The following is an 11,883-nucleotide window of genomic DNA, read 5'->3' as shown; positions in this document are numbered from 1 at the left end:
CAGTTTATTGTCTTGAATGGTGTCATATAAATTCTGAACTCAAATGCACTGGGGAGTGCCAGGTTGTTCTTGCCCGTCCCTTTGAAAGTGACTTAGTGCCCACACTGGTGAGGGGACTGTTTCCGGTGAGAAGGGCTTATATATGGATATTGATGATAGGGACATAGTAACAAATCCTCTTTTTAAAAAAATACACTGTGGTAATAGTCTTGTCAGTATTGTACACCCACATGCATTAAAGCAAGCATACTGGTTATGGCATGTATCTGTTAAGATTAAAATTTACAACAAACTTTTACACTACAATACTGCTACACAGTTTGGAAAAGTTTTCTATAAAAGAAAGATGTGATATGTAAGTTCCCTCAAAACATAAGATACGTTTATGATCCCAATTTCTGACCTCTGTCAGTGTTAGCGCCTCATTTTTTCCCCTTTAGTTTTATTTTACTTACATCAAGGGTAAGTATAGCATTATACTAAAAATAAGCACAATTAATGGACAAACCAAAATAAAAAACTTGACTAGCGATTAATAGCTTGGAAGCAGAGATATTTTGGAAAATATCTGCCAAGTACAAAAATTTGGTTGGCACTATAGGATTTGATCTGTGCTTAGACAATAAGTTTTGGTTTAAAAAAAAAGTACTCCAGTACAAAGTAGATTGATCATATGGTCTCTACATAAAGGCAGAAGGATCTTTCCTCCTAATTTAGTATCTTATTTAAAATACCACTGTTCATCATTCTTAAACAATATACTGACAGGCTCAGAGCAGACTAAATCGGCGTAAGGTAATACTTTTTCTAGGAGAAAGATTCCTTATACACTGTTGGATTCCTACTCCTAGCAGTTCCTTTAGAACAGTGGTTCTCAACCTTCCTAATGCCACGACCTTTTAATACAGTTCATGTTGTGGTGACACCCAACCATAAAATTATTGTCGTTGCTACTTCATAACTGTGATTTTGCTACTGTTATGAATCGTAATGTAAATATCTGATATGCAGGATGTATTTAGGCGACCCCTGTGAAAGGGTCGTTTGACCCACAGGTTAAGAACCACTGCTTTAGACGCACTACTAAGATGCTACAAGTTTTTGTCAACAAATTTCCAGTGAAGATAGATCTCTGGCATAGAAATCCCCGATGAAGCCCAGGAGTAGGATTTCCTAGGAAGATTTCACTCATGCATTTGCCGAAAACACCACCAAACTAGAGGGAATCTGTAGGAAGATTTCCCCTCCTCACCTTTTAAATACCGTATTCATCATTCATTGCTACATAACACATCATCACAAATTTGGAAGCTCATTGCTCATCTCACAGAAGTCCAGGCAGCTGGACTGAGTGTTCTGCTCGGTCTCAGGCTGGAATCAAGGTGTCGTAAGGCAGAGGAGAACCCGCCTGCCCACCTGGTCAGGTGTTGGCTGTGTTCGGTGCCTGGGGCCATGCAGGCCCCTTTGCCTGGGCTGTCAGCTGAGGCCTCTCAGCTTAAGGCCATCTGCATTTCTCCTTATGTGGCTTCCATCTTAAGCCAGCAAATGCTGCCTCCTCCTGTTTTGAATCTCTTAACTTCTGCTATTAGCCTGAGAAAACTGCTTAAAAGGCTCTCATGATAAATAATGTGATTAATAATGACACCTGATTACTTAATGGTGCAACCATTGCTTTGAAAAGCCACACCTTTGTTCAAAGACATCGCCAATGGTTGAGTTAATATACATGTACTTGTCTGTAATAGACGTGTCTGTGTGCTAAATAACCCATTGCATTCACTTCTCCCAAAGCTTTTAATCTCACGGCTTCACACCATTGCTCTTTTTGTCTACAGAGTATGGTACAGGGCATGCTGTAAAGAACATTGAGAAGTAGGTCAAAGAACACAGAAATCTTTGCTCTTAGAATGCTAGAAATAGGTCCTCGACCCCTTCTTATCCAAAATAATCATTTGCACTGTGATATATTCTGTGTCTACTTTTAACCTAATTAACAAAACTCATTATTCTGGTTTCTACAATGTTCCTATTAGGGAGCTCAACACAGTGCTGGCAACAGAAGCTTCTGTAGTGAAGGAAATGTTCGGGGCCTGTGCTGCCCACCCCGTGGCCACCTGCCCCAGGTGGCTCTGGAGCATGTCCCTGTAGCTAGAGTAAGGGGGGAGCCGAATGGATGTTGACTTAAAGAACCACCACGGGTCTAGTAGCCACTATCTGGGACAGCACAGCTCCAGAGTGTGACCAGTTCAGTGAAACACACACCAGGTGCCAGGTCCATGCCTTCTTGATGTCGGTGCTCTCCCATCTGATGCTCCCCACTCACTGAAAGTGGTTCAGTGTCCTCGCAAGGTCAGTAATTGACTCTCCGTTCCAGGGCTCTTCGCCTGATTTGTCCCAACCCCTCACTCACTAACACAACTCTTCGGACTGCCGCTATCACTTCCTGCTCGAGGAAAGCATGGCTGCTTCTGACTGACTAGTGTAGAGCTCGGGGAAGGAGAGAGCAACTAAAAATGAGACAGGCCCAGCAGGCACGGCTTAGCGGTTGAGCGCTGACCTATGAACCAGGTGGTCACGGTTCAATTCTGGTCAGGGCACATGCCTGGGTTGTGGGCTCGATCCCCAGTGTGGAGCATGCAGGAGGCAGCCGATCAATGATTCTCTCATCACTGATGTTTCTCCCTCCCTGCCTCTCCCTTCCTCTGAAATCAATAAACACATATTTGAAATAAATGAGACCAGGAGCACCGGCTGCAGCAGAGCCCAGGTAAGAAGTGCGAGTTTCAGGTTTGCCCTCAGGAGCTTGAATTTGGTCAGAGAAACATGCACACACATAAGCACGCCCCATAAACATCAAAAACTCCAGAGCTGAGTGTACGTAAATGTGTGGCAAGGACAGGAGGTGAGGGGAGTTGAGAAAGAAGGGGCTGAAAGAGCGGGTCCCTCATCCAGACACTGCCTGCGCACCTGCCCCGTGCCAGGCACTGGAAACCGATTGATGGGGAGGGTGCACCAGAGAGGCCGTGAAAGATGGACAGGATTTGTCTGGGAGTGTTCTAAGGAGCAGGAGGGGTGAGCTAATCCTGGAGGAAAGTGAGCAGGAAAAGGCTCTGTCTGAAGGCTGACGCCCCGGAATGGCAGGGGCGACAATAACTGTCCCCTCGGGGTCTTTAGAGGCTTCTTCCCTGCAATCAGAGATGGCTTCTTAGGCAGCAGGGAACGAGGGACTTCGAAACTTACCTCTAGATTTTCACCTCCCGATAATCTGTTATAGCAGTAATTATGTTAAGCTAGTGCCAAATTTATAATGAAACGGTATTTTCAAATGAAATCTGCCTATAGAAAATCAATAGTAAAATTTTTTAAATGAAAAAGTAGAAGTCACAAAAAATTTTTAACTGTAGTTTGACATAAAAATCATGGGCAACATGGCTTTTTAATAGAGAAAAGTAACTAAACATTATTCCAATACGAAGCAATGGGAACTACTCTACCAGTGCTTCCCAGCCTTCGCCACTTCAGAACTGCGCAGCTCACTGGGGACCAGGCGCGCTCCTGCAGGCTCTGGGCAGCGCCCGCGCCCAAGCCCGCCAGTGACTCCTCTGAAAGCTCAGGATCCGTCCCCAACAGCTGCCACCTACTGGTCGGGAACTGATGTTGATAATTCAGAAAATGTTAAAAGTAAAATACTTTTGTAAAGATCACTGATTGCTAAAGCTAGGACTATTTTTGTTATAGTATGTTTCAGAATTTGGAACTGCATGTTTATGAATAATACACTTTAGATATGAATTTACTTATAAGTTCTAATACAATAGGAAACATCATTTTGGAAAAACATACAACTGCTACAATACCTTTCATCAAAAACCAATATCACAATTTTGTTTTTCTTTAATATTAAACCAGTTATGACACACAATAGCATTATCTAGAAAACATTTTGTCAAAACTCATGAGTGCAGATATATAAGGATCAACAAGAAAAGAGATAATGCATCTAACTCACAGAATAAAGACAAAATCAAAAAGAGTTCATCTTACACATCAGAGGAAATATAATGAGCTAAATCCATGGTAATTTGGGTTGAAGGCATCATCCCTGTACATTAAAATTTATCAGACTGATTTTTTTTGCGGCTATACACCATACACAATATAGTAAAATAAGCCTCAAAAAGGACATTGGTTTAAAAACCTTGGCTTTAAGGAATGACAAACTTTGAAAACCTTTTGCTCAAGATCAGCAATTACAGTAGTCCCCCCCTCATCCATAGGGGACATGTTCCAAGACCCCCAGTGGATGTCTGAAACCACGACTAGTACCAAGCCCTATATACACTATGTTTTTTCCTGTGCATACGCACCTATGATAACATTTATAAATCAGGCGCAGGAGGAGGCTGAAAATAACTAATAAAAGAACAATTATAACAACATACCGTAAGGAAAGTTATGTGAATGTGGTCCAACTCAGTATCTTATTGTACTGTACTCACGTGAGGCAAGATGATACAATGCCTGCGTGGCGACATGAAGTGAGGTGCAGAAACTGGACAAAGGGTAACTCACGTCCCAGGTGGGCCGGAGAGGGCCGGCGTGAGATTTCATCGCACCCCTCAGAACGGCGCACATTTAACACTTACGAATTGTTTATTTCTGGAACTTTTCATTTAATATTTTTGGACCACAGTTGACTAAGGGTAACTGAAACCGTGGAAAGCCAAACTGCAGGTAAGGTGGGGCGGGGGGCTACTGTCAAAAAGTACTTCTGTTAGGAAATCAATCTAGAATCACTCGGAAATGGCAGTGCATTTGAAAAATGGCATTAACTTATGTTTGCTTTTCCGAAGGAAAATACAGAAAACTTAAAAAAGCAAGGTAATTGGTTTTCAAAAAAAGTATCGATTCAAAAATTTACTGCACAAAAATATGTACTTCTTAAGTGTTTCTAATAAATTAACTCCATAACATTTTATGTATATTTATATATTTATATATAATCCCTGATAATCTATAAAAGAGGGTCTATAATAGTAAAATAAATGAATCTCAAAAGTACCCCCTTCATAAAATTTAACATTTTTTCTCAAATTTAAGGAATGTAACAATATGTACAACTCTTATGTATTAGTATAATACCTAAGTAGTACAAGTCATTAACAGGCTGTCGTAGCTGTAAAATGTTTGAGTCAAGTTAAAACTGGAGGACAGCTTAGGTTTGAATGAATATATTATCCGTGGGAGAGTCACTTGCCGAGTGGAAATGACAACCATCTACAGTAGATTCACAAGAGGTAGTGTTCAAGTAAAAAAAAAAAGTACATGGTTCACTATCTTTAATCAACAAACATACAGAAAAAAATGTATTGGTCTCTTAGGAGATGATCAGTTGGTGACTTTTTTAATATGAATCTGAAATACAAAATTGTGAAGAGTACAATGAGGCAATTAATTTTCATTTCCAAAAAGATCTTAAATATGAAATCAAAATGATAAAAAAAATGTAGGCGAAGCTATTTCACTGATGTACTGCCTTACCTCATTGAGAATGGCCCAAACAGCAGAATTCTGAATAACTGAAAGTCGAAAGGCTGCAATGGGGTTTAGGCTGGGATCCACCATTCCTTCTGCAACACCGTTCTCAAATTTCCCTTCAAAATAAAAATCAACACTTGTTGGGGAGGCTGGAACAGGCACTCGTCACATTTCACTGATGTGAAGCAGGAAAGAAAACACCACAAGATTTCTAGTGGAGTCTTCACACAGGGCACAGGGGCATTTTTTCCTTCTTCCTATTTTTATTCAACTTTAAAATTTTTCATGACGTAGAAGCAATCCATCTGAAGAGGCAGAGCTATATGTTTTCTTATTGTAAATTAAAAACAAAACAAAAATACATTTTGGCATCAACAGATTTTAACACACAGGTTTTTAGCAAAATGTGACTTACTCAAACCTCACCAAAATAGACTACCATCCCTTGGTCTAACCACTTTGAGAGTTAAGGCAATAACAACCAATTTCAATGCTTCAAATAGACATACATACAATGGCTGGCCTTGAGCAGGGGTTCAATCTATGTGTATTCTTCCTAAGGTCACATCTAAAAGGCATTAAGAAGTAATACCTTCTCCAGAAATTACAATATGAAACCATTATAGATGATAAGCTGGAAAAGCTCTCCCACAAGGATAAAGACCAAGAAATTCTATGAAGTTATTTGTATTCCATTTTTCTTGCCATGAGGAATAATATTATTTTTAAAACAAAGCCAAAAAATGCTATTGAAAAGTGGCAGGAAATGGTTTGTTCTGAGCCACATTTCTCTAAGCCAGGGATTGGCAAACTTTTTCTATAAAGGCAGGCAGTCAATATTTTGGTCAAGAGGGAAACTGAAGATACCATGTAGGTACATATATGGAAAGAAAACAAATATCCACAAAATGTTTACTGATGAAATTCAAGATGTAACAACAACGGAGTAAAATTTTCTTTTCTAATACAGGTGGTACTAAGGAGAATATAATTCGTTTTTGGGTGATAACATTTCAATTAACTAGAATTCAAAGTCAGTATTCCTTATCATTAAAAATCAATTGCAAGGGGCCATATGTTAATATGGATTGGTAAAATTTTATATACTTCATCCTGAATATTTCCTTTCACAACAGCCAAATACTGACATTAATCCACAAGCACATGATTTTAATGGAGCACATATCACTTGGAAAGGATGTATGAAATTCTACTACATTCTTCTTTTATATTTGCCTTGTATCATTACTTTCAATGAAAGTGACGTATGGAAGCTCCTCAAGTAGCCTGCTATTACCTGTACTTCAAATAATGTTGTCGTCAGTGACTTGACTACAATATAAGTTTTGCATATAAGCACTGGTTTGTCTTGTAGTTTAAGGCTGGATTCATTAAGAAATATCAAACCTGCAGCAAAAATTAACTTTCAAAGAGGTAATAGTGGTGGAGGCAGTTCTCTCATGGAAAAGTCTTGATCCTGAGCTCAAGATTACAGGTATAATCCCTGCCATGCCCCCAGAACTGCTGTGGTGGGGCACGGGATGCTCAGTCCGTTTCTGACAAAAATGCACAGAGCGGATGATGGCGAAGTCCCTGAGAGTGAATAAGTGTGATTAAGTAACTCGCGGTTGGTAAATGTGTTTTACTTGGTTGCCTAACACGTGAGCCACTTTGAAATTCACTTTGGATACAGCCTCATCTGAATGTTTTATTCTGGGGAAGAAATTCTGCTGTGATGAAATATTCCATTTTACTTTCTAATTTTCTGGCCATTGCTTTCCTGTGAGCTGGGGATAGTGTCGTGAGGGCTTGGTACGGAGATGTATCCTTCAGCACAGCTACTGCGTCACTACGTAATAACCACACTGCCTCCGAACTCTGAAATAATCCACATCCCACTGCGGTAAAAAGCACGCAGAGCCGTCTTTTGTGCTGACATGGTGGTAAGCGCTGGAGTTACTTCCTAATGTCACACGGCAGTGGTGTGTGTGGCACTCGCAACACTGCCACGGTAGAAGCCACCATCGCCACTGCAGGGCGCCAGGCAGCAATGGAAGCCATGACGGCAGCCTGGCCTGCACAGCTGCTCCCTCAGCTGCTGCTCAGCCTGACAGCACAGACCACACAAGTGCAAGTGCAATGAGCGTGGCTGTTCCAACAGGACCTCGTTTATGGGCTGGAATTTGAACTTTTCTAAGTTTTACAAAATGATATTGTTTTTGTTTTTTTAACCATTTAAAAATGAAAATAAACAAAAAAGAATTTTAAAAACATTATTAGCTCACGGTCCATTCAAATACAGGCCAGAGGGCCAGATCTGGGCTGCAGTGAGCTGAACCCTGTGGTGTTACATTTTGCATCTGCTCCAGAGTCTTACAATCGGTTCCTAGTAAGACAAGATATAATCAAACTGAAATCCATACCAGACAAGGCTCGTATTCACTTGTATGAGAAATATTAAGCTTGAATGCTTCCAGATTAATGGTTTTATTAAAAATTAATACCTTTATTTTATAAAAGTATGTCCATACTGGGGGCTGGACTGGGATAGGGCATACAAGGAAGTATTACTGACTAGTAAGTCAGGCAGAATTCAGGGCTGGAAAATACTGTGAAACTTAAAACATTTTAACTAATGTGATATCTGATACTGTCACCTGATGAGCTCATTTAAGTAGAAAAATAATTATCAAATGATATAACTGGCCTCATTAACACACTTTTGCCCAGCAATTTTATTCTACAGATATGTTCTCACATGTGCAAAAGCTGCAACAATCTAGGCCAGCAGCACTAGACTGGCTAAGTAAATTATGATATGCTAATATGAAGGAATACTAGGCAGCCAATTAAAAGAATGAAGAATGAAGATAAAGCAGGTGAAGACTTACTGCCATCCCTAAGTATGTATCGTAGAGAAACTCTCATACATGTGCATAAGTGCTCAAATCAGCATTGTTTATAATGGCAAAAAGATGGAAACAAACTTTATGCTAAACAGGAGACTCTATACAGCAGTGAAAATGAATGAGCCACAGATGCACACATCCACATGGGTAACTCTCACGTGGTGAGAGAAAACAGCTATAGACTACAGAATGATGCAACCTCTATCAAATTTAAAAACAATAAAAGCACTGCACTGTTTGGGGGTATATTATACACATGCAGTAAAGTGCACATGGAAATGGTAGCCACAGCATTCAGTACAGTAGCTGCCCAAGGGTAGAGGAGAAAGAAGATTTCAGGGAAGAACAACTGAACTGGAAAAACCTTAGGCTGGATACACAGATATTCATTATACTATATTTACATCTTTTTGTACATCTGAAATACTTATAATTTAAAAAAATGTTCACCTTCCATATGCATATATATTTTGTCCAGTGAAAAAACAAGACGCAGTATAAGGTTGTACAGTATGTCAGTATTTGTGCGTGACTGTTTTTAAAGAATATGCTCACATATTTTAATTTATGAATAGGACAAATCCTTATAGGAATTGCCTCTGGGAAACACTGGGTAGGTGGGGCCGGAAGAGGGAATGAGACTTAAGTTTACCCTTTTAAATTTGTAACTGTACCATGTGCATGTATTATTTTAACCCAGTGGTCCAGTAGGTAAGTGTTAAAAGACAGGAAAGAAAGAGGAAATTACTGCAGTGACTAGAATCCTAAAATCCTGGCACTGCGCAGACCTCCTGCCACCCTGACACGGTCCAGTCCTCCCCGCCTGTGAAAGGCTCTCTGCCTCCTCCACCTTACTGATCAGTCCAGCATTTCTTTCCGACTGTCCTTCGCTGTCATGCCACCTTCAACCAGCAGTTCTCTGACTTGCCTTCAGGCATAAACTGCTGCACAGTCGGATCCAATAAAATGCGTCCCCTTTGTGGGCCAGTCTTTGTGGCTTCATCCACCCACGGCTCTTCCCAGCCAGCTCTTTCCCTGGTTCTGTCAACCTCTGGACAGGCTACAGTTGAGCCGGAATGTAGCTACCGTCTCCCCTCGACTGCTTTCCACCAAATGCCAGTCGCCTCCCACCGTGCCCTCACCCCTGAGCTTCACCAAGCTCTGCTTCACACCAGTCAGTGCCCTTGGGAGAGAGCTGCAGAGCTGTTCTCCCGGCCCGCCTCCCCCTGGAGAGGGCCCGGCCCACTGCGCAGGAACCTGTGGAGGGCCCGCAGCCTCCTGCCCTGCAGGGACAGCCGCTCTTCGCCGGGCACAGGGCGTGGAGCAGGGCCCTTCATTTTCTTGGCTTCCCTCTCGGTGCTGTGGCGAGTGAGCTGGGGTGGGGCAATGGGGTAAATCTCGCCCTGCGGTGCCAGGGACGGGCTTCTGCCCTATGAGTGAGGGCTGGTGAAGGACAGAAGCTGGCGCCTGCCCTTCCTGTGAGATGCCCGCCCCAGAGGGGGCGCTGGGGGCAGGAGGCCAGTGCTCCGGGCTGCACCGCAGGGAGCAGAGCTGCCCGCTCTCAGCTCTCTGACTGGGGCAGTGTGGTAACTGAGTGGGTGAGGACTCCTAATGTTCTTACCGAGATTCAGGTTTTCATGAGTAAATGTTTCTCCGTTTGCTGTATTTTTTTAAAAGTAATTTTCACCAGTTGTGGTGGTTCTACAAGGGAGAAGGGGGCGACGGCCTTTGCACGCCATCCCCCTAAAGCAGACTCCCAAGGAGCAGGGCCTTCAGGCTCAGCTGAAGGCAGTCATGGCTCTGTGTTTCGGATGCTGCTTTGTGACACTGCCCTCGGTTTGATGATTCCTAAGTTCTCTTCTGCTTCTATATACGGATGTGTTGATGTTTGAGATGCTTTTATTTTCAAATGACTGCAAAGACACTTAATACAGATGCATCTATTTCCGCTGCCACTTTCATAATCCAGATCACAACATTCTCGAGATTAAACAGCTGGCAGGTAAGAGGGTTAATAAATGTCGTGTATACTCTGTAATTTTACGTGTTTTTCTAGAGGTGCACTAAGATATAACCCACATATGAAAATAAACTCACCTGTACACCCAAACTGCACAGAAATTCATCGGAATTAGCGCACAAGCCTTGTAGCAAAAACTGAGTGAAACTCACCAAATGTAAAACCACTCTGGAGAGCAGGAGCCACCAGACCTTCTGTCGTCACAATCATCTGGTTGCAGGTGCCTCACCTTGGGAGACACCCTGAATGCCACCGCCCTTACTGTCTTGTGTGCCCACAACACCAAGTCACCAGCACTCCCTTTGCCCACCACGAAGACAAGCATTCATGTAAGTAAAAGGACATACACAGCCATCGCCGAGGGGACACCTGCCAGGTGACAGGCGCTATGTGAGAGACAGCGCCCTCCCTCCCCCTGGTGAGCACACGACTGGGCGCTTACACAGCACGGGACACGGCGTGGTGAGAAGAGGAGCAGCTAAACTGGCTAATGAACGATGAGAAAGCATTCACTAGAAGGAGAAATATCAACTGACCATTTCAGGAGGAAATACAGCCAGAAATTAAGCCAAAGGACATATTTGCAGAGCCAGTGGACACAGACAACAGTGTGGTGAAGCCCAGAGGCGGGTGGGGGTGGGGGCCGGGTGGGGGTGGGGAAATGGGGGAGAGGGGACCGGGTGGGGGTGGGGGCCGGGTGGGGGTGGGGAAATGGGGGAGAGGGGACCGGGTGGGGGTGGGGGCCGGTTGGGGGTGGAGGCCAGGTGGGGGTGGGGAAATGGGGGAGAGGGCCGCATGTAGGAGCAGGGACATGAGAGGAATGCCAGTCCTGGGACTGGAGCCATAAAGAATAAAGGGCAGGAACAAGTGAAGCTAGGTGGGAACGAAGGAGTCTGCCCTTTGGAAGTCATTCCGTTTTACCCAGGTTAACATAATTACAGTATCGACATTTAAAAACGTAACTGCAGTGGCTCTGTGCAAAGCCAAAGGGACACGGGCTCCACCGCAGTGGCCCAGAACCCAGAGCACGTCCCAGGTGGACACATTTAACTAATAGGCAGGAAAGGGCGGTGGTATTCAGGGTGTCTCCCAGGTTGGGCTCAGGCAACCGCAGGAATTGTGACAACAGAAAGCATGGTGACCAACAAAGTCCGCATCACAGATGCTCAGAGTAGGTGGCTATGTGAGTGGGTGTCAATACAGATCTAAGCCCAAGATGGGGTCGGGGCGAAAGGCATGGATTCTGGCACATGGGTGTTGCCGAGACCAGGAGAGGAGACGTGCTCATGCAGCGAGCCTGCAGAAGGCAGCGTATCTACGAGTGAATGTCAACAATGAAACAGCAGGTGGAGGGACCGGTAAGGGAACCTTCGATCTCAAATCCATTTGGGTCAAGATAATAAAACGCAAGAACAA

General features: G+C 43.3%; 1 protein-coding gene across 5 annotated transcripts in view; it reads right to left on the bottom strand.

Moving 5' to 3' along the window:
* Window positions 1-3,876: 3,876 nt before the first annotated feature.
* MGAT4A (alpha-1,3-mannosyl-glycoprotein 4-beta-N-acetylglucosaminyltransferase A) overlaps window positions 3,877-11,883 on the bottom strand; it is a 95,826-nt gene continuing 87,819 nt past the window's right edge. For 3 of the 5 annotated variants that reach the window (XM_036302211.1, XM_036302213.1, XM_036302212.1), the window contains 2 exons: window positions 5,542-5,654; window positions 5,325-5,415 (listed from right to left, as the gene is read on the bottom strand). In XM_036302211.1, coding sequence (XP_036158104.1) covers window positions 5,389-5,415; window positions 5,542-5,654 — 140 coding nt within the window. In that variant the 3' untranslated portion in view covers window positions 5,325-5,388. Of the gene's footprint in view, window positions 5,416-5,541; window positions 5,655-5,842; window positions 5,869-11,883 lie in introns of those variants that run through there. The other 2 variants (XM_036302215.1, XM_036302214.1) reach the window with 2 other exon arrangements.

Source organism: Myotis myotis, unplaced genomic scaffold, assembly GCF_014108235.1.
Source record: "Myotis myotis isolate mMyoMyo1 unplaced genomic scaffold, mMyoMyo1.p scaffold_m19_p_30, whole genome shotgun sequence".
Classification (NCBI taxonomy): domain Eukaryota; kingdom Metazoa; phylum Chordata; class Mammalia; order Chiroptera; family Vespertilionidae; genus Myotis; species Myotis myotis.
This window is presented reverse-complemented; position numbering and strand designations above follow the sequence as displayed.